This window comes from Ambystoma mexicanum, chromosome 2q (assembly GCF_040938575.1).
Source record: "Ambystoma mexicanum isolate Mex_15411 chromosome 2q, UKY_AmexF1_1, whole genome shotgun sequence".
Taxonomy (NCBI): Eukaryota; Metazoa; Chordata; class Amphibia; order Caudata; family Ambystomatidae; genus Ambystoma; species Ambystoma mexicanum.
The window spans coordinates 422,690,841-422,714,544 of NC_090924.1; the positions used below are offsets into that span (position 1 = coordinate 422,690,841).

The following is a 23,704-nucleotide window of genomic DNA, read 5'->3' on the forward strand; positions in this document are numbered from 1 at the left end:
CTGCTATTAATCTTAAAATGGCATCAGCTAATGCCATCCCTCCTCCCCAAGAGCCACCACCACTGCTGCAATCAAGGAGCATGAGAAACACTGCCCCCTACCTTAGAAATAACACACGCGCAACATTTTCTCCTGTCCACCTACCCCTCCATATTAGCGTTTGGTGCCTCTTCCTCATTTCCCTCACCACCTTTCGTTCTTAGCTCTCCTGCCGAAAAAAAAAAAAATGCATCCAAAAACAACAAAAGAAATGTTCCTTTAGGAACCACCATTACAGTTAAAAAATAAAACTAAAAAAAAAAAAAAACTTATAGATTCCATCTACTTTATATTTCTCAGTAAAGTACATAGACTCAATAAGATTTTCCAACATTTCCATTTGCATTTTGTGTTATGCTAATGGAAATATTGCAGCGTTCATCCTCCCTTCCAGGGACTGGAACGGTGGATACCGGCCCAGCAGCACAAGTTATCAGCCCAAGCAAAGCAAGGGTGGATAACGAGGTCTCTGGACCATTATCCCACCATTCCAGCCCCTGTGATAGGGGATGAAGGCCACTAGCACCCTAGGTTCCCAAATCGGGAACCCAGGGTGCTAAAAAAAAGGATTTTTCTTCTTACACGGCGGCGTCCCGATGTAGGAAGGAAAATCCTTTTCCAAAATGGCCACCATGGAAAGGGAAGGCGGGGTTCCATACAGGGCCCCTCTTCGCTTTCCATGACAGCCTGCAGAAGGCGAAAATAAAACCCTATGACCATAATACCACAAGCACATTTTTCTTCCCTTTCAAAACTATTCTAATTTTGAATAACTTTACAACAAAGACAGTCCCAGGTGGACATGGCCACTTTAACCCCATGTGTTTTCCCTCGTGGTCATGGCCAGTAGCCAGATTGTCCAGATCATGATCTTATTCCATGACACAGAAAATCTGGCCACTGCCAAAGTGGGTCATTTCCATCTCAAGATACTGAAGAAGGTTCTGCCGCTTCTGCCAGTCTCTCTCCATCCCCTTGTTTTTGCTGCCATGGTGCTCAGCCGACTGGACTACTGTAATTCACTATATCTGGCGCAGCCTAAAGGCTTAGTCCAGCGGCTTCAGCGGCTGTAAAATCTGGCTGCACGCACTGCGACTGGCTCCCCTATGGGGAGCATATCACCCCAGTACTGCATGCTCTAAACTGGCTCCCTGTTAGCCAGAGAGTTGAGTTTAAGTCTTTGCATTGTTCACCGAGCAATTCATGGACTGGGGGCAGAGTTTGTACGCTATCTCCCCTCCCGTCCATTGTGTTCTTCATCAGCCGACCTGTTGGTGGTCCCCCCTTACCTTCATGAACGGATTGGAGGTCGGGTTTTTTCCGTGACCGCGGCTCAATTGTGGAAGAACCTGCCACGTAAGATTAAGGCTATTCCTATCCATCTAGCCTTTAGAAAATCTGTGAAGACCTTTCTATTCTAACTCTGCCTTGGCCTTACTGGTTTCCTCCCTCTCTCCTTATTAGCGCCAAGATACCTTTGGTGACAGCGCGCTTTAAAAGTTCACATAACATAACATGACATAACTGTCCAGGGCCACAAGCTACACCTCAGTCACCAAAGGTATATCACTATTTTGTGTACCTACATTATGACAGTCTTCAAAAAATAAAACACAGGCACATTTGCTAAACCATGCTTTCAGGTCCTTGCCAATGCTCCATACACAAGTTTGCTGGAAATCCACCCATGTTTTATTTTTTTCAAAAGTGTCAAATGTATGAACATGCAATCGTCATGTAACCTAGCCCCCACTTGACAAAATCCATTCAGACATTACGAAAACATTTATATCTAGATCTATAATCTTTTTACAAACCTTTGTGTAGATTTGTGAAATGGCACCAAATTTATAAGCCTTTACAATATTTTGGGACCCCCCCTCTAATTGTGTACCCTCTTGAAGAAATCCCACCAAACTTGGCTAAAACATTTATATCTAGATCTATTATGAGTTTGCCAAATTAAGTTATTATTTTGGGACCCCCCCTCTAATGTTGCCCCTCTTGACAGAATCCCACTAAACTTTGCAGACTCGTTTGGAATCAGGTCAGAAATATAATTGCAGAATGTCATGCAGTTTCATTAAGTAGTGCCAAAGTTATAAGCCATCCAAGAACTGCTTTTCACCAACCCTGTAATGCCGAGGTGTCCGCGAACTTCTCAGGACTGTTTGCAAACATCCGAACTGGTCGCTGACTTTTACAGTGAAAAACGCCCATTTTTTTTGCTTCTTGCAGCCATATCCCATCCCATCCTCATCACCCCTCACCTCCCCAGAGATTATTTGATAAATTTGACAAGTGCAATGTTGTGTTTTTTAATATGTTTTTACCGCAGTGTCCGCCGACACCGTCCACTGTCCGTAAAACCAAGATGGTGGGTGTTTCCAAAAATCTGACGCACTTCAAGCTTTTCACCATCCAGTCAGTGGGCGCGTCCGATGTCCGCGGACACCACGTTGCCCTCTAAGCCAATCAGAGTCCTGTCTGCATACTGAACAGGGAAGTGTGTCCGCGGAGCAGACATAGATAGCACACATTTTTTTTCCACAAAATGTATAAAAGCAAAATTTGGTGAAAATCCGTCCAGCGGTTTGGGCTGTAGAAAGTTTTTTTATCCATTCAGTCTATGGGAAAAAAATAAATTTTGGGACCCCCCTATACAGTGGAAACCCGACCAGTACTTTTGTTGCAAAGAACTGAAATGTACGTCTCAAAAAATTAGGGATATCTGGCTCCGCTCTACGGACCCATTTCCCTGTTCGCTCCGCAGACAAAAGTCTCATTGGCTTGCAGTATGCCGTGATGTCGGCGAACATCAGACGCAGCGGTGGTTGGCTGGAGGGAAGCGTGCTGTGCGTCAAAGTTTTTGAGACACACCGCCATGGTATATCGAAGGACAAGGCAGTGCCAAAAGGGACTGACAAACATACTTTACGCCATGTGGTGGTGGGAAGAAGGGATGGCAAGGGTGGGAGAGTGAGAAGTGGTTCATCTGAGATATGTGATTATTAGGTGGACGAAGACGCGTACTGCACCAATTCGCAATGCAGGCAGCCTTCTTTACGGCACAATAGCTCGTGCCGCGGCCTTTTACCCTGGTAAATGGTGCCAGCTCAATTGCAGAAGGGGAGTGCATTGCAAAACATATTGCAAAACATACATTATGCCATGTGGTGATGGGGAGAAGGGATGGAAAGAGTAGGGGTGTGAGAAGTGGTTCATCTGAGATGTCAATAGGTGGACAAAGCCATTGGTGTGCCTGCAGTGTCTGTGCGTACAGCGCCAATTTGGGGGTCCCTGCACATCCAACTACCATGTATGCTGAATGCAGGCAGCCTTCTTTATGGCAAGATAGCTGGTGCGGCAACCTCTTACCATGATGACTGGTGGGAGCTGAATTGCAGAAGGGGAGTGCATTGCACATGACATGAACATTGTAAGATAGCGTGTATTACGGTGTGTTGCATGTGGTGAACCTGTAGCCCATTCGATGCACGGATGGAGGCCTTGCAGCAACAACTATGTGTCGTGCTTGCAATTAGGTTTCACATTGTTGCCTTCTGTTTGTGGTTCGTCAGCATTGCATACATTGTTGATTCCATGGGTGTGGTGATTGTTAGCATATCCGACAGTGTTTACTCCAGGGCTGCAGCTAATGGAGTGAACAGTTGTGCAGTGTGTGCACTGGGTGCAGTGTTGGAATACTGTCAGTATAGAAGAGGGTAGGGTTGAAGTGCATCTTCTATTGCTTGGATACTGCAGTGTGTGAACTGAGTGCAAAATTGAAATAGTGTGTGCATAGAAGTGGATAGGGGTGAAATGCATATTTCATAGGATTGTGTAGTGTCCATTGCGCGGAGTGCTGACTACTGTACTGCACTATGAAGTATTGGTTTTGGGCACTGAATAGAGTGCTGGGAGCAGGGCCACTGTTGCGAGAAGAAAAATTGGTTTGGTTGGCATTAACACCATACTATGTGAATGAAAGTGGGTAGGAGTGCCGGAGGCTGTGTTATGTTTGTAGATTCTGCTAACTGTTGCATGTTTCCAAGCATTGCTGTGTTACGGTGCAGAGGCTGGGTAGCAGTGCCGGTGGCTGTGGTACATGTGTAGAGTCTGGTACTTGGTCACATGTTGCCATGCATGACTGCATTAGATTGCGGTGGGTGTGGCTATTTAATTTGAATTCCAAAAACATCCTTGACTCCTTTAAAAGCTGTATTACATGCAGCTGCACGATGGGTCTCAAGAGTATGAACATTTGATCGCATTATTCCGGTTTTTCATTCCCTCTATTGGTTACCTTTGAAAGTTGAAATACATTTTAAACTGTTATATATAACCTAAAAAGTGATCCATTTTCAGACCCCATGTATCTAGCAGCTAAATAAAAAAAATTTGGAGGGCCGAGAGGGGTCACTGTAGTTGAGACTTTTACTGCTTGAACTAATAAAGTTTAGACATACTACTTCTGCCAAGAAATCCTTTTCAGGCACCGCTATTCACTTTGTGAACTTGCTACCAATGGATTCACAAAAAATCCTAAAGTATTTAAGGTTCAGGAAGTTTCTGAAAGCCTGACTTTGGAAATTCAAAATTAAATAATCTTGAGTGTTGAGTATCAATGTTTTAGTCCATTATTCTGCCCTTTAAATTGACATGTTAGATTTGAATATGTGTATGTTTTAATGTGATTTTCTATTTACTGGTGCCTTGTTAGTGCTATATACAAAAAAAAGAAAATGTGCATTCTGACTACCAGTGCTATCATCTTTGTAAAAACCCTAGGGGCTGATGTTAAGCGAAAGGGGAATTTATGACTTGATAGCCCAGATCAAGAATGGCGAACCAGAGGAATTTCCACTAGGTCCTGTTTATGTGAGTATAGTGGTAAGCATCCTGTAGACCGAGTTTCAAGAAGTATTATCCCTGGGAGATAATTGTGAAAATCTGCTGCACTATCTCCAACTTGAATTTCCTGTTTGGAATTCAGAGATTAAGTCTCTTCCAGTTTAGGCATTCCCAAAGGAAGGAGGCAGGGTTGAACGAGGCTCTTCAGTATCCGGAGTGAATTTTAGTGACCCTTCAACCAACCATCTTGAATGCACATCTTCAAGACTTCTTGGAATTGAGACAATCTTCTGCTCATCTGCCCCAATTAACACCTTGGGCCTGCCAAGATCAAAGATAGTCAGGACTGACGGGTCTTGTTTGGCATGGTCCCCGGCCCTGCTTTTGCATAGCTCCCAGGATATTGATGTGGTACAGAGCCTAGTAAATCAAGTAAATCATATTTTTTCTAATTGCCTGGAACCCAGTTTGAAGGACTAACATCTCTTTGTTTTGGTAATAGCAGAACTGTGTAGTGGAAAAGAGACTTCCTGTCCACATAGGGCTTCTTAACTAGTGTACTCAAATTATCACTATATAGTGTGCCCTCCACAAAGGGTACATATACCGTATACATACGGTATAGAGGGAATGAAAAACCGGAATAATGCGATCAAATGTTCATACTCTCGAGACCAATCATGCATCTGCATGGAATACAGCTTTTAAAAGAGTCAAGGATGTTTTTGGAATTCAAATTAAATAGCCACACCCACCGCAATGTAATGCAGCCATGCTTGGCAACATGTGACCAAGTACAAGACTCAATATATCTATATATACTATCGGCTCAAGACAAGCTGGGTTTAGGCCAAACCACAGCACAGAAACGGCTCTACTGGACCTCAAAATCCAAGTGGATGCCATTAGAGACTCAGTCAAACTATGTATCCTCCTGCTATTAGACCTTTCTGCGGCGTTCAACTTAGTGGATCATGATAAACACTGTGCCACACTAGCAAAAGACTTTAACTTCTCCACGGATGCAACTATGTGGATTAAATCCTTCCTAGCTGACCGAACCTCTAGAGTCACTTTAGGCAAGGAAGCAGCTGACCCCACCCCGATCCCCATTGGAGTGCCACAAGGCTCATGTCTCTCACCCACACTCTACAACGCATACACAAAGCTCCTCTTCTCAGCCTTAGACGATAAGGGTGTCATCTACACCAGCTTTGCGGATGACACCCAGATCCTCATCCCACTTTCAGGTAACTACACCCAAGATACCCTGCTTATTAAAAAAATGTATGCTATTATACAAAACTGGATGGCCCTAAATAGCCTTTGTCTCAACGATGAGAAGACCGAAATTCTGATCGTGGGCTCCCAATCTAACATTAGTGCCCTCCACCTTGACTATGCATCCATCAACATCGACGGTACCATGATAACAGTCCTGAAACAAGTAAAAACTCTAGGAGTTTTCCTGGATGCTAATCTATCCATGACTAAACACATCAGTAGCCTCTCGTCCACCACATCATACACAGCGAAATTAATTGTGCTAGGCAGACAATTCCTCACCCCTGCCAATTGCGTTACTCTGGCTAGAGCGCTGATCCTCTCTCGACTTGACTATTGTAATGTATTACAACCAGGTACCTCAAAATCTAATTTAAAAAAACTACAATTTATACAAAATAAAGCCCTAAGAGCAGCCCTAGGCATCAGGAAATCAGATCATATATCTAAGATCAGGAAAAATCACCACTGGCTACCTGTTGCAGAAAGAATCATCTTTAAAACGTTGTGCATAACATATAAATGCCAATAGGACACAGCTCTCAAGTATTTAAATAAAGCTATTAAAAAAAAGTATTCATAAGAACACTAAGGTCCAACAACCACCGACTTCTAGAGATACCCCGTTACAAGAACACTTAACCCCCAAACATTGGAACTCCCTCCCCAACAGTATCAAAGAAGAGGGCTCCTTTTCAGGATTCAAAAAATCACTCAAAACATGTCTCTTTAACTAGAAGAAAGGATAACCGTATTTAGTGGGAGTAAATATGCTCTATTCAACTTGTACCGACCATCTTTGTGTAATTGAATGTAATTATGTTTCTCGAATGTCTACATTGTGTAATTTGTGAATTATGACTCTGTAAACACGCCGTGATACCTAAGGGTCTGGGCGTGTAACAAATGGAAAGAAAGAAAGAAAGAAAGAAAGAAAGAAAGAAAGAAAGAAAGAAAGAAAGAAAGAAAGAAAGAAAGAAAATGCTCTTCTGGTTTGCTGTCAGTAGGCCAATCTGTTACATAAATATGTCTTCCTACCATAGTAGGGCTGCTTGGTGTTGCTGCTGCAGTAATCCCACCCATTACTGTATATGTTCTTCCATGCACTTAATGGTTGTACCACACTGGGCCTTTGTTTACTGCTGTAGTAATCAGCTAACCCCATTTTAACATAGAATTGGCAAGCTACATTTGCTACACTGAAGTGTATAGGGACAGCTGGTACCTGCATATGTTTGTCTAAAAGCAGAGACTATATTATGGCTTGCCAAGTCCTTTAGAGCCACATCCTAATCCCCATCTGAAGTTTGCCAGTGAGGTTATGCGTAAGAAACTCAGCATGCACCAGCTCAGAAAGGTCTACCATTCCACTGAGTATTAATTCGAAACAAATGTAGGAACTGTCAACTTCTCTGAATCTTGTCATTCGTGGTTCAGGATGTTCCGCATCCTTTTAAGAATGGTGATAGGTTGGACAAGGTGACTGGCATATCTGCACATAAAGTCCTTCACCAGTTGAGACCGCATAACGTTGGAACATTCCTTCCTTACAGTGTTCTCTTCTTGCATAGGTTTGCATCTCTATGAAGCGGGTCCTCTCCAGGGAGCTGTAGCAGTTAAGAAAGGGGCTTGAGGTGATGAAGAAAAGTGTCCTACTATTCGAGTAGGGTCTACCCTGGCATGTAGAGTGACTTTCGGGTTTGAGGAATAGCTAGGGAGCGCAGGCTAGCCCAGCTAAGGTGAGTATCTTTTCAGGGATTCTCAAAAAGTTTGGAGGGGTCCAGAAATGCAAGGACAATTGCACTAAGGGGCATCTTTCTTAACAGTGCACATTTGGTGGTCTTGTTTTATGGTTCAACCACTCTGGTTAGAGGTTAGAGGTTAGAGGCTCACAAAAAATATATTTCAAACTTTGTTCTACTACTCACAGATCTAACAATAACGTTTTTAGGAGGGGTGGAGGGTGGACATTTCTTCAAGCACACTATTAACGCAAGGCAGATGGAGAAACATTTCTGGCAACTAGTGTGACCGTAGCCAGCACTGGCTATCTCCTAGAGACCCTCTGATCCAAGTCTGGTGGGCCAAGCTGGGTAATTCTTCAGTGATGGGGAAACTGACAGCCTGTATCCTTTTATTGAATCAACACTCTGATGACTGTGCAGATGCAAGTAATTGAAATAATTTCCTTTAATATGATGTTCATATTTACACACATTTGTTCCTCGTTTAATTACACTCTGCATGAAAATAGTAATTTCAGCACGCCTAAATATTCCCAGTGCAATGCCATATGTGTTCAAATAAGAGTGCTTTCATTTGATGTGATGCCTAGTTCACCCACCTATGTATATTGTGTTTCTGTTTTCAATATTTCAAGACAGTTACCATACAAAAACCAGAAAGTCCGTCTCCTTTTCATCAATCAGTTCTGGTGGCGGAAATTCCATTTCCCCACATTTGAGAAAGAACACCCGGTCTTCTTTCTTTGATATGTACCAGCCCTTTGCATCTGTGCTGATTTCTTCACCTTCTGCCTTGAGGTTGTTTATTACACTCCACTGCGATCAGGTCTGTTATTGTCTCCTTCACAAGTGCCTTGATCTCAGCCTTAGATTTGAGAAGCACAGAAGATGCAGATCTTCCTCCACAAGTGAGATTTCTCTGTTCCCTGGAGAATGTCCACGAGTAGGACCTCTCTTCCAACTCCTTGTTGTGGTCTCTGGCAAAGGTCTGATCTTTTATCTCCTGGAGAGAGATCTTATTCTGCCCCCAGACCCAGGCCACTGGCTGAGAGTCAGGGCAGGTGACTTGATGGAGCGCCGTCTGCCCCACTGGCAGAAACTGTGTTTCGTGGCAGCCGACCCACCACCCGCACAATAAAGACACACTATTAAGAAGCAGCATTCTCAGTTTTGAGTTCACTTCAAGCACACTGATCAGGAGATTCAATTACCAGCCATGATCCACTGAGCCCTCACTTTCATGTGACTTGCCCAGCACTTCATCTTGTCTACGTCTCCTTGTGCCTCGGTTCCTTACCATGCAATGCCAGCACCCACCAAGGGTTGTACACAGCACCTTCCCCCTTACTCTGGTTCTTCACATCGCCCAGGCTTCTTCAGTGCTGGAAACTCTTCAGGGAATTGCGCAAAATTAAAAGAAAAGAACGAATTCCTGACGCTGCTGTGGCCTTGCCGTAGATTGCCATCGGCCTTCAGGACAAACAGTGAAACCAAGCGTAATTGCCTGGATATTCAGCGTCACAGTACTCAGAGCTGCTCCTATGTTCTTTCTGGTCTTCAAGAGTGAAGAAAAACTAAAACAGGACAAAGCCATCAACAATAATGATGACCTTTTTGCCCAAGTAAGAGGATGGACCAGTAGGGGTTAAATTATAAAAGAAAAGGCTCTGGGGGGTGATGCAGAGACTTCAAAATGCGAGTATTGGGATGAGGGAGGGGACATCCGGGTCCTTTTATGTTGCACAGTGATCCTGATGACACGTTCTTCATCACTTGGTTATTTGTTTGTTATGGTTTAATGAAATATATAAACTTTTCACAAAATATGAACAATATACAAAGTTCGGTAACATGCAAAACAATTGTATAAAAAAAGCATAATTTTGTACACATTCCCCAGTAAAATTCCATACCAATGTGTTACAAATCTGGTCAGTGCTAATTTCCTGCCGTGAAATGTCTCCATTAGAATTCCCCAGTAGTATCTGAATATGCGTGCATTGATTGAGAAAAGCTACTCACCCTTAGAGCCCTTGTGGCTTCAAATTCTGTGAGCAGGGGTGTCATTGTCTCTCAATGGTTGTTTACCTTACACAAGGTAGAGCCTCTATTTTCTCTCCTTATATTTAAGCTAAAGCTAGCACTTCCCTCGTTGGAACCAAATTTTGTCTAAACCTCAAAATATTGCTTGGGTACATCCGGTATAAAGGGAATACGTTTCTGTGTTCCCCCAATCAAAAAGATTCTTTGTACTGTTGTAGGATTACTGAGCAAAAGAGCAGTATCTTTTTTGTTGTTAAGTGTATTATAGTTTAATTAAGCCTTTGCACCATAGAATTAAACAATTTAAATTGCAACACTTAGTGGCAGTTCATGACAATTCAATTGACTAAAAATGTGTAACAAATCAGTCGATAAAGAGCAGAATTAAAAAAAGAAATGACATTAAAATATTCACATCATCTATCCTTTACTATTTCATCAAAACATTTGCTACATCCTAATCTTTTATAAGGTTATAAGCACAGAGCAGAGAAATGGATGTGTTAATGGGCACCCTGTATTCATGATTGTTTTCTAGCTTCAGAAGCACCTCTTTCCAGACGTGCACTGTGGCCCCACTCATTACCACTGAAGATGCAGTGTCGGCCGTACTCCAGAATTGATCTGTACTGGGTTGATCCAGGTTGGGGATGCATTTCTGATATGCTCTACGATGATAATCCCCCAAGTCTGGACACTCCAGCAGTAGATGCCTACTAGTCTCGACCGCTTGGCAGCACAGGAACCATGTTCTACAATCTAATGGCACTCCAGCCCATGCCCCATGATACTCACTTGTGGGCAATTTATTAACACGCATATACATAATAAAACGTCTAATAAAAGAGGAGCACGGCTTCAATAAATACTGTAGAGGGCTTCCATCGATAAAACCAGACATAGCAAATTCAGCATATCGCTTTTTCTTATGCAAACTATCCAAATTAGTCGAGCAATCCCAGTTTGCCGTTTTTACTTTAGGTTGATGAAAGTAACGGACAGTGCTCGTCAGGAATAAGAAATAGACCTATTGCTTTTAAATCCATCTGCGTTATTGCCTCTAAATCAATGCAGAGCAAGTTTTGGGGACCAGTCTCGATGCCCACATTTATCAGGTTTAAAATAGAACAATTTCCAGACAAGGTCTTTTGAGCTTAATCCCAAGGTTCCTGCACCAAAGCAACCAGAGCGCAAGGAGGGAGTGGCGCACAGCTCATATCTAAGCGCTTCAGCCGAGACTGCCCGAGGTACCCCTAGACTAGATTGTAAAAGATTCCCCTCCAGTCTATCTAACTATTTAAAATGCTTAGAGGGTAAGGCTTCAATACCGTAAAAATACTGCAGGGATAACACTGGTTTTATATATTTTAACTAGACCCTCAATGCTGCAGCCACCCTTGCTCAAGATTAACTGGTTTCTACCAGACTGTCCAGGAAAGTGTAATTAGTGGCTGCAAAATCGTTAAAAAAGTCAAGTACCCTAGTGTGCAAAATAAGTCTCATATCCTCAAAAAAAAAGGTTTGGGGGAGGATCCAGTATTTTGAAACATTACAAGCGTTGTATTGAAGCATAATGTTCCCAAACCGTTGCCACAAAGTGTGACCGCTTTCCACTAGAAACATAAGCATGCCCTTTGTGAAGAAACTTTCATTTTGTTGGTCGATCCAGAGCATCTTTGGGGCACATGTATGGATTTTCTTTGTGGCACTCTTTCCTATATGCTTTACCTAATTAACAAAAGCAATGCATAAATGGACGACCACATACAGTAGTTGTGGAATTAAAAAAATGACTGTTTTAAAATCCGGAAGTATTTAAACATGTTTTATTTCAACCCCCCACATCTATTCCCTAGAGACCTGAAGAAGTGACTGTAAACATTAGGTCTGCCAGCATCCAGGCGAAACAAAAGTTGACATAATCTGCCACACTCTAAAACAATCATTTGCAATGCCAACAGTTTGGACCTTTGTGTATGTATGGGAAAGGCACTTGCCAGACACTACATTAATGGTATTAACTGCCCACTGATGGTAGCAGGTGCTAAATGCTGCAAGTACCTAGGCATTTAATAGCAGTGCCTTTTACACAATACAAAACTGTTGGCTTTGCCAATGCTTCTTTTTAACGGACTTCCGCGAAGGACATGCATAGTTATTATAAATCGAGTGGCTGAAGGCTGACCAGGTTAAGACATTTTGATTACACCAATAGCGGGTTTACAGCTCCAATTAAGTTGTTAACTCTCAGAATGGCTTTGAAAAAACACAGGCTGGCACTTTGAGTGCAAAGTATGATGGAAAGACTTGATTAAAGCGGGGTCAAAGAGTTTCCATGATGAGGTGTTTTGAGTGGGATGGGGCAGGAACTGGACGGGAGTGGTCATAGGGAATAGCATGGACATGGGCAATCAATGAGCAAATAACCAAACAACACCTACAAGCTTTGTGTCCCTCTTCCTGTGTCCTTTTTCCCTACCTGTACTCTAATGCAATAGTTTTAGCTTATGGGTAGCGCAAGCGCACCCCAATAGGCCAAACTAAAAAACAATTACACATCTTCAATCACTTCTGCAAGATTAACAATTTATGTTAACATGACACATACCAGCGACACATGAAACTGTATCTGGCTTTGTCTATCTGTACTGCTTGTTGAATAGGCAGGTCTCCGTATTCTCAAAGGGTAAACAATGAGTGATGCATTTTAGGAAGACACGCGCCTGACTGTACGGTTTGACAGGCTCCTAGACCCACACATCTGTGGGGAGGGCATTTCACAGTGTCACGCCCTTAAAGGGACTAGTACCCTTAGTTCAACCATAAACCCACACTCCCAGTTAACAAACCAAACCAAAAACAAACCCCTATTGGCATTCCTAAGGCACACCTTACGGACAAACTCCTGGCGTCGCAGAATAGATCTCCCACTTTTCCTGTTCACACAAGTTCAGTGCGCTCAGTCTCGTTGGCAGGTATGGAGCCCCATATTTTATTGAACTTACTGAACTAACACACAGAGTGCGCCCACCTTGTCCTAGGTTTCCTGCTTGAGTCTCTGAGATTTGCACTGATTTTTTCAATAGGCAAGAACTGCCATACCTTCGACCACCAAATTCCTACTGAAGGGGGCCAGCACTACCTGTCCTGAGGCCAAACATTGGAAAGATTCCAGTTGCCCCCTTGGTTGTCAGTGCTGCGTATATGTTGGAAATCATCCCTTTTAGAGGAATCTACCCCCAGTAAAAAGTTCTCCGATTGTGGTCTTGTGATGTTCGCCTTCACCTCTGGATGGAGTAACCAGTGTCTGAACTGGCAGTATCTAAACTTCTCCCGTTCCTTCACTTTAAAACTTCCTGTACAGTGCTCAATCTCAACGTTCGCCTAGGAAACATCTGCCCGGCTATAAAGCATCCTCCCTTGTTCCAACGTTCTTATGCCTTATCCCGCAGCCCTGGGGTGTATGCTCTATTCCCTATGATAGACGACAAATCGGATGTGAATTGCGCGTCCCACGTCTCCAGCGTGGCTTTTCTTATTGAGTATTTGTAAAGTTTCGGGGCTCTGTGTTTTTTACCAAGCCATGATTGGGCCTATATGTACTCCCCTGCTATTGCTTCTTCTATAAATAGTCATTTATTTTCGGTGAAGCGCTGCATCCTCTCTCAGAGTGGATGCAACACCTGCTGTAGCAACTGCTCACTATCCCCATGCATGACGAGATGTGTTTTCAGTGGAGATTGAAGTTTTTCGTCTTTCGGTCCAGACTGTGGAACAGCCTTCCACTGGAAGTAAGGAAAGCAGAATCTCTGTCAACATTCTGAACAAAGTTAAAAACTCATCTCTTTAAAGAGCCCACTCAATAACTGTAGGCTATTAGCGATATATGATTGGTGATAGTATTATCATATAATGATGTTTGTCAACTGCGCCGGGATACGATTAGGTTTGGTGTGTGCACGATATAAATTCCTCAATCAATCAATTAATTCCCCAATCAATCATTCGAAGTTGTGAGGCCAGACAGTATTTTAGCACATCCAGACATCCCAAAACTCTCTTCTTCCTTGGCGACACCTTCTTGTTCACCCTCGCTCTTTTACCATCCTATACGAACGACAGGAGGGCTTCTTGACATTTCTTAAGCTCCTGTTTAGGATTTTCAATGGCGACTGACCAGAACATATTCAATATTCTGGGGTGAATGTTAATTTATATTGCTGCAAAACGACCCATCCATGAAGGGCACATTCCTCTCCATTTGGCGAGCGCTTTCTTAATTGTCTTAAAGAGATCTGGGTAGTTGGCGTTATACAGCTTGGCATCAGGTTGACCTCTAAATACATAATGGCTTTCTTTGCCCATTTAAACCTGGCCTGCCCTTCAAGCATCTGTAACTCAATTCCTTTAATTTTAAGATTTAGTACTTCAGACTTGGGCTCATTAACTTTAACCCCAGTTACTTCACTGAATTATTCAACTATTTTTTTATCTATGAGATAGACTTGGTCGGGTCTGCAACCGAAAACATTACATAGTCTGCAAAGAGACTCATTTTATGTTGGGACCTACATTATCTCAAGCCCCTTTAGAATCAGGAAGAATTTGAATATTTCTACCAACGGCTCTATCGTCAGAGCGAACAAAAGTGAAAACAACAGGCACCCTTGTCTTGTCCCTCTATATTGCCCAATGGGTTTAGGCACTCTAACGATTACCAAAACCCTGGCCCATGGATGATTATAATTTGCCAGAATCATTTTTCTGGTGTATGGGCCAAACCCAAACTTTTGTAGGGCTGCATCCAAAAGCCTCAAGTCCATGCAATCAAATGTTTTTTCAACATCTGGAGTTAGTAGTACAGAGAGGATTGGGGATCTCTGCGCTTTGTCAATTAAGTGTTGTATGCATCTTATATTATCAAAAGTATTCCCATGCATTACATAACCCGATTGTCTGGGTCTACCAAGGAGGGTTGCACCCTGTCTAAATTGTTTGGGATGATTCTGGTGTACACCTTAATGGGCAAGTTTAATTAGTTTAATTAATTAGAAGCACACCGTTGTTGCCCCCCTTCTGAAAAAAGCTAATTTAGACCCCCAGGAGGTTGCAAATTATCATCCCATCTCCCTTCTTTCTGCTATCATGAAACTGATAAAGGTGCTGATCACTCTTCAGTTTTCGAGATTTCTGGAACACAACTACTGTTTACATCCATTTCAGTCCGGTTTTCATCCCACTATGGGCAGAGAATCTGTTATGTCATCGTTACTGGGTGATCTAGCTCTTACAGGACTGCAGAGAGTCAGGAGTTCCTATTCTCCTTGATCTCTCCACAGCTTTCGATACAGTGGATCATAACACTCTGCTAACCCGACTGGAGCTAGCGGGGTTGGCAGGTTCACTATTGGCATGGTTTGGGTCATTCCTTGAGGGGTGGTCTCAGAGCATTTCTTTTCAGGGCTGCCTCGCACCCACTCTGGGTTTGACGTGTAGGGTTCCGCAGGGCTCAGCCCTCTCCCCCCTTCTTTTTAATCTGTATGTCTGCCTTCTTGAGACCTCTTTTATACCTATGCTGATGAAACTCAGTTAGTGTTTTGGCTGGACACCCCTCAGACTGATCCTCCCGGAGAAACCTCGGGATTGTCTGTACAAAATCAGTAAATGGATGGCAGTGAACTGGTTAGAATTAAACGGAAACAAAACAGAGGTTTCTATGTTCGGCCCACAAAGAACTGATAACCCCTGGAATGACCAATACTGGCCTGATTCTTTGGCCCGCTGTCCAGTTGCCTGTGCATCTGTGAAAAGTCTGGGGGTGAAACTACTCTCAAATGGCTCACGAGAAGCGCAGATCTCAGCAATTTGCAGTGCAGGTTTTGGGAAGCTCAAATTTCTGAGGAAAATTCTCCCCATGCTCCTCCATGCATGCCTTACTATGGTTGTTACCTCCACCATAATGGGGTCATTGGATTATTGTAATGGTATTTATTTGGGTTAACCAAAGTACCAAATTCAGCGGATGCAGGTTCTTTAGAACACAGCGGGTAGACTGGCACTAATGACGCCCTCGCTGACTCTGTATATGGAGCTCCTGCAGCGTCTCCACTGGTTCCCAGTGGCGGCAAGGATAGAGTTTAAGACGCTCTGCGTCACTCACCGAGATGTGCATAATGCAGGTCCAAAATACCTCAAGAAGAAGATTGAACGGTACTGTCCAGTCAGACATTTGCACTCTGCATCACAGCTGCTTCTAAAAATACCAAGGTATCAGCGGGCTTGGCTAGGGGGCCAGTCATTTTGGCTCCCAGACTGTGGAACTCACTTCCCCCCTCGCAACGAGCCATCGAGGACTATTTTCCTTTTTGTAGGGCGCTGAAAATGTATTTGTTATTTGTTCTGGCTTGCCAATGTGCCTCTACTTCTTATTTGAAGCTGTCTTTCTTGATTTACTGCCTCCCTCCGCGCCTAGACGCCTTTGGGCCTTAGTTTGCACTTTTTCAAATTTCAAATAAATAAATGGGTTTTGGGCCTGTAGGAGTGTCACAGTTTTAGGATTTTTTCTACCTTAGGGATCACCACAATCCCGGCTCCCCTCATTAACTTGAATATTTCTTCTCCTCTCCTGAAAGCATCATACAGATCTGGCAAAGGTTCGGTTTTAAGATGGGACATACATTTACGAAAAGGGGCTGTAAACGCATCCAGTCCTGGGCTTTTATTGTTCTTTAAGTTCTTCATCACAGTGCTAACCAACCTCCTGTTCATTGATGGGTGCTTCAATATTCTCCCTTTGCTTCTTGGTTAGCTGTAGTCTGCTATAATAATGTAGTTTCTCCATCATTTCCCCGCTCTGCTTCATGTAACCGCGTGTAGAACCTTTTCAAATGCTCCCCATTTATGCTGCTCTTGACTAATTTCTTTACCGTTCTCATCTTTAATGGTCTCAATAAATGCCCTCCCTCTTTGACCGCTAAGTGTGTTGGAAATATTTGTCCTTCCTTCTTCCTTGTTCAAAGAATGTTTGTTTCAGCTGAGCTCCTCTGCCTTATTCTGGTTAAATCATTGTAGCTGATTACGGGCAGAATGTAGTGCTCGTAGGTTTTTCCTTGATAGGCTCACTTTGTGTTTTCCCTCCCTTCGTGCTACTTCCTGTGCTAGACTGTTCTCTTCCCTGTTCCTCAGTTTCTCTGCCCCTTAGTTGCTCTGCCCCTAGTGTGTCCCTTGGTGCTCTCCTGCCTTAATGACAACAATCCCCCTGTGCAAGCCTCCATCCCCCCTCTCCCCCTCCATTGAACTTTAAACTAAACCATTGAGCTCTTCTCCTTCTTTGCAGTATTGGTGTTGCTCTCCCTCTATGGGTTTTCAAACTACTGTTGCCTTGATGTTGCCCTGAACCAACTAGCATGACCCCACCCAACCCCCTCTCTGCTGACAACTTAGATTTGTGGGGACCCACTATTTACTTAAGCCTCACATGCCTGTGCTTAACTCCTTTTTATAGCAACCCACCCACCCCCCCCATTTTCTCCTGTTTTCATAGGTAGGCTTATGGTGTTCTGGTTCCATTCCCTCTGTCCTCGAAAGAGTTTCCCTAAGTGGGCCCCCTTCTTCTTTTCATTTGCCATAGCAAGGGTGTGTTTCTTCTGTCCTCTCCCGCCCTCTCTTGGTCTTTTCCTGCTTCTGCCTCCAGCTCGATCCCCAACATTTTTTACCCTTTGTTCGGGTTTATAATTGTCTTCACTAACCCCCACGACCGAATAGGTATGTCCACTTGTAGCATGTGTCTCTTTTAGTTAATTCCAGCGTAATTGATTTAATGCACTCCTCCTTATCAGAGTCACGGGGGACAGATCTTGGAATAACTGGACCTAACTGTCCAGAAACCTAATGTCCTTCATTTTGCGTGGAACTATAGACAACCCCTTCTTCATGTAATATTCATTGAACTTCACTGTTAAGTCCCATGGTGGAGCTTTCCTAACCTGCTTCATGGGGCCCATCCTGTGCGCCCCATCTATAATGACATCCTAATTTTGCCCCCCTCCCAGCACATTTGCAAACAAGGTTTCATGCATTCCATCATGTCCATTTTGGATCCCTCCATCAACGATTAGATTTTCTCATCTAGTTCTGTTCTCCAAAAGTCTCCATTTTGCATTGCAGAAAACCTGTTGTTTCTATGAGGCGCTCCGGTTGGTCCTTCTCAAGTCACCCAATTACGATCTCTACTTGGGCCATTCGCTCGCCCAGGGTTGCAATTTCCCTGTTGTTTTCCACTTCAGGCCATCAGTTATGTCCGTTATGGAGCTATCTCAGACAGAGGTGTATCCTTTGATTACAATCCCCCTCCTGGCTCTACATGCTCAAACCAGTGTTCCCCCTTGAGGCTACCTATCAATCTTTGATGGCTCTCATCTGGGGAGGTGGGTCTTTTCACTGTTCCGTTTGGCCCCCTTTTCTAAACTCTCCGCCCTTTACCAGCACACCCATTCTTCCTCTGAAGGCAATCCTCCTGCCGGAAACTGCTCCACTCCCTGGGGACAGAGATCTCACAGCTCCTATATTTGTATCGGGCACATGGTCGAGGGAGGGGATGCTCAGCTCTCGGACTCAAACACTTAGACCTCTGTGTGCTCCAGCCTCATCGGGCCAACTGCCCTCCTCTCCTCACCTCTGCCAGGCTGCCCCTCCACCGTACCTTTGAGGCCGTTCAGAGTCCTTGCCACCTTATGGCCAGGGCGCGTCTCACATGAGGACTCCACACCGAATGTTCTCTCCATCTCCCTCCACCTCCGCAGCAGCCCTCACGCACTCTCCTTGTGGCTCACCTCTACCTCCTCATTACAGTCGCCATCTTGGGTTCGCCTGCTGGGTTTCGGTTCTTTCCCTTTTCTTTGCTCTCCTTGATTTCAGTAGAGTATTCCTTTTCTCACTTTCTGAAGCCGATCTTTAATTTAGCACCATTGAGGGGTAGCACCTAGAGCATCCTCAGGGCACATCTTCCTGCTCCGCCATCTTAGCCACACCCCATCACTGATATTGTTTAAAGATGTATGTGCACCCAACAAAAGAAGCTGTGTAATAAGGTCACTTGCTTATAGATATAATCAGACTTTGCAGATTGCTATTCATGATGTGAAGAACATTTGAAATTATAAAAAAGTAAAACTGATTTTTGTGTCAAATAAGCAGGCTTGACAATAAGCCCATTCGAGGCATGTTCGCTTATCTCTAAGGCCCTCAAACTCAAATAACCTGCATGAAAATAACGAGCAGGCAATCGGCTAAACAATGCTTAGAATGCAAACCGTTTCACCAAACAAAGCACAGAACTACACTATGAGAGTAAATACTCTGCCCAGGATCACTATGTGACTCCAAGATTTTGTCCACTTTCTTAAATTCTATTACTTATTTTTCGCTCCCGACTAACGCATTATCACTCAATTGGGATTGTCTGTCTAGTTTTTCCAACCCTCATTTGGAGGAACCAAGCTCTAGACCTGCGCCAAACTGATACTTTGTTAGTTTTTATAAATAGCACTTTGTGATGTGGGTTTGTTGTTTTCAGCACCGCGGTATTATCTTTTTACTTACAAATGTAACACCTGAAACACTATGAACCTGTTTTTTAAAGACTCGAATGAAGTTCATTGCCAAAACGATTGTAACATGTTATGTTTCAGGAATGATATCATATGGCCGGGTGACTCCGCAACCATGGCTAGGTGCATGTGGCTAGAGGCAGAGTGGTACGCTGAGGGAGCCTATGAAGTGGCAGAGAGCACATATTGCTGCACTCTTTTCATTATTTTTAACTATAGGTTCTGTGGCCATGTTCCCCCTCAAACCTGCCAATATGCATTTCATCTTTATTAATTTCATTGAAATAAAATTGCCTTGTGATCGGCATAGTCTCCAAAAAAGGGGGAAACACTACACAAGTTGTGCGAGAATAAATGCGCAAACCATATGCACTATACTGAACACAGAATGCATTGCAACATTAATGCATCATTGCCAATTGGTTGTCAACAACCTTCTTGCCATCATGCAGCCGGCCTGCAGTAACTGCTTGGTTCTTGTAAAAATGGAAAGCAACCGTTAACAAAGTTCAGAATCTCTGGTTTAATAAAGAAGTTTGTTCGAAACATTATGGAAACTGTTCAATGAATCAATGTCTCTCTGCCGTGCTGTCAAAACAAGCTTCTGCTAAAATAGCAAAGGCATTAATCAGGGGTATCCTTGCCCTGTGAGCTAGTGTTGTGGTGCCTATCGCTCCCCTCCTCCACGGGTGCAGCCACACCAGTCCAGGCCCACCCAGTGACGTGCACCCTGCACTTTTAAAAAAAGAATAGCTCCCCCACCCCTCGCTGCCTTAGCGGGACCCTACATCAATGATGCACCCTCGGCCACTACCCAGGTCGCCTGTGCCTAAGGCGGGTCCTGACTGTAAAAACTTTCCTTCATTTAATATTACACTTGAACCCATTGCATTTAACTTTTTTTCTCTTTGTGATTCATTTGGCACCCATCATGCATAGCCTCTTCATAGGCCCCTCCCCCCTCACCCCACGCCCCCGAGAACAAGGGGAGAAACATGTTTCATGTTGGGTCAACTATCCAAAGTGCTCAAACAATGGGCTGATAGGAGGTGATCAGATGCTGAGCTGAATGGACAGAGCTTTTATGTTATAGTGTGTGACATTTATGTAGCCCCTAACTAGCAATGTTATGAGTCAAAGAACTATGAATTGTCTGGTAATTCGGTACAACATAGTCTGGACATTTCATGGTACAACTGTACATTTCATTGCAGGAAAATAGCAATACATTTGGCAGAGAAAGCTACTACTGGTACATTACATTGCAGGAAAAAACAATACATTTGGCATTTCATTGCAATAAAAAATGTGCTTTGTCACTGATGGCTAGTAGTGTAACATCATCTTCGGTAATTATTTGTTGGGAGGGGAGTACTGTGCTCGACTATGTCTGGGGCTTAACTATCTATCCCAAAAAAGATGGCTGCAGTATTGCACACAGCTGTCATTGGCATGACTTCACAGTGCTGTACTCTAATCTCAGGCTGAAGTTGCTGCACAGTGGACTGCATGTGGTACATGACTGTCACCACACATGGTTAATTTACACCTGTTGCTTGTCTACAGTTTACTGTCAGAGGAAAAGTCAACTGGAGCTGAGTGTGAGGGCAAAAAAGGAGTGCTGCAGCCCAACGATGTAAGCGCCAGGCGCACCAAAAAGTCTAAATCACAGATGGCCAGTTCTATAGTAGGGATAAGTGGTTGACAAAGAAAACACTGCAGCAAACCTATGAGTATTCCTGGGGCATTGTGGAGACCTCTTTGGTTGGCGTGAGTGGTTTCCAGAGGATCCCATAAACCGCCTCTTTCCTGGGCTACAGTTTGCTAGTTAAGCTAACATATAGCAGTATGGCGAACCCAGATAACTCTTGGAAAATTGGTCAGTTAACAGGACTACCTGCTCTTTTTACAGCACTCAACAAGACTGGGACAATTGCAGGATGATGAGCAAGGAGAAGGGAAGGGAGAGTATGTGGAGGTAAAGAGGGCCTGAAACCTGAGTGCCAAATTTACCTGGCTACTGTGGGAAAATAGGCTGAGCATGGGTGTGTGCACTGGCTCACCCGGAAGTGAATGCTCTCTGTGTGGTGTGCTCTCTGTCAGCTGTTTGCCCCTTCTATCACCAAATCGTGCCTCCTCAACTGAGGATGGCCAAGGGTTTTCAGAAGCAAGAGGTTTGCATGATGTTTCAGGCATCAGGCAGCCACAGTACTTGTAGAAGAGGACACTGAATCACTGCAAAGTCAGGGAGCTAGGACTTAAGCCTGCCAGAGATATTGTTGAGCTTGCAGAAGTGGCATGAAGTAGCATGTGTCTGGTGGACTTCAAGGCAGGAGATACAAGTGACACTCAACAAGCAGGTAGGACAGTGAATTCAATAGAAACAGAGAAGGTAGAACACAGCGGTTGGTCTTGGTGACAGTTAAATCCTTTCCAATGGTGTTGCTCTTTGTTGGGACACTAATGTCAAATACATGACTGCATATACAATAATGTACACTTTAGAGGGATCATCCTTTTCCCCAAGTTTTGATAACTTGAGTACAATAAAACAATCATTATGTCTCAACCAAAGACTCCTTACCTTTTCCTGGCCTACATTTCGAAGCACTGCATTCACCGCTTGGGCTGAGGTAGTAAGTGTTCCCCTTGTTCTTGGTGATTGTGAACCTCTCGAATGGGGGGATGAGGACATCCTGAAATGGGGAGGAAGTAATTTTCTGAAGGGAGACTCCGTAACATGTATCAAACACCAGCAGGCTCTGGTGTGCAGGAGATTGCATAACCGGTTTCTCCACAGATGCAATGTAGAACTGTCCCAGACACACAGGCATGCCATCCTTGGAATTGAGTGATCCATTCAGTACACTATACACAGTTCTGAAGCAGTGGGACTCCGCCCCTCTCATCAGCTGCAGGCCACGCAGGAGCAGGCGGTACAGGTCCCGCAGTGTAGTGTTAGCTAGCACCCTACCTTCACGGATGGCCCGGTTAAGATCATTGGCAAACGAGGTTTGTGGATCTGTGTAAAAGATTACTGCTGTTAAATAATCCGTCTCAGTGCCCTGATGGACGATCTCTCTAGCTTTGTGGCTGGAGGCCTCCCAGGTGGGTATCCAGTCCTTCCGCTCTCCCAACAATTCTGCGGTGCTTGTGTTGTCCATGCTGCCTGCGGACCTGGCACCGAAGAAGTCATCATCGATGATTGGAACGTAATGGACGTAATTCACGGAATTGCTGTTGTTGTTAGAAGTATAAACAATGGCACAAATAATGGCCGCTATGACTGCCACCAAGAGAAATGTGGCACCGATTATGGCAGCAATCTGATTCTTCGGATTCATGGAAGCGTTCTGAAGCCTATGGGTAAGATTGCCAATGATTATCTCAACAGGTCAGTTACAGTATGCATGCACACAATTTCTCATACTTTCCCTTTAGAAAGGCAGTCTCTTCCGCTGCCTCGGGGTGGACTTCCACACGGACATCATTTGGGGATTGCCAGGGGTCGCAGCTGCGACCCCTGGTGATTCCCATGCAACCCCTGCCACTGCCTCTGCGACTCCTGCTGAAGGAGTGCAGAGGCAGGGCTCCTGCGCACAAGTGCAGAAACCCGGAAGCTCTCTGTGAGACCTGGTTTCTGTTCTTGAGCGCAGGAGACGAGGGGACCTCAGAATCAGCATCCGACCCGGCACTGAATTTAGTGTATGTTATATGTACGTACGCATATGTGAATGAACGAGTATGTGCTGTGTAAATGCTGTTTAAATGCATGACTATGTGTCTGAATAAGTGAGTTAATGCTGTTTGAATTTATGAATGTGTGTTAGAATGCTGTTTGAATCCGTGAATGTGTGTTTGAATGAGCAAGTACATGCTGTTTGAATGTGTGTTTGAATGAATGGGTGAATGCTGTTTGAATGAGGGAAAGTGTGTTTGAATGAGCAAGCAAACGCTGTGTGAATGCTTTCCGAGATGAATGCTGTGTGAATGTATTTTTGAATAATTGAATGAATGTGGGGAAGCTTGTGTTGGGTTTGTGCCAGCCTGGGAGGCTGATTTGGGCAGGGTGAGGGGTAGGGAAGAGGGGAGGACAGGGAGCAGATACATAGATACCGAGTAAAATATTCA

General features: G+C 44.0%; 1 protein-coding gene across 1 annotated transcript in view; it reads right to left on the minus strand.

The window, feature by feature from the left end:
- Positions 1-23,704, minus strand: part of LOC138568965 (ecto-ADP-ribosyltransferase 5-like) — a 60,086-nt gene that overhangs the window by 32,318 nt on the left and 4,064 nt on the right. Inside the window, exon 2 of the mRNA XM_069646715.1 lies at positions 22,158-22,933. Coding sequence (XP_069502816.1) covers positions 22,158-22,917 — 760 coding nt within the window. The 5' untranslated portion in view covers positions 22,918-22,933. The remainder of the gene's footprint in view (positions 1-22,157; positions 22,934-23,704) is intronic.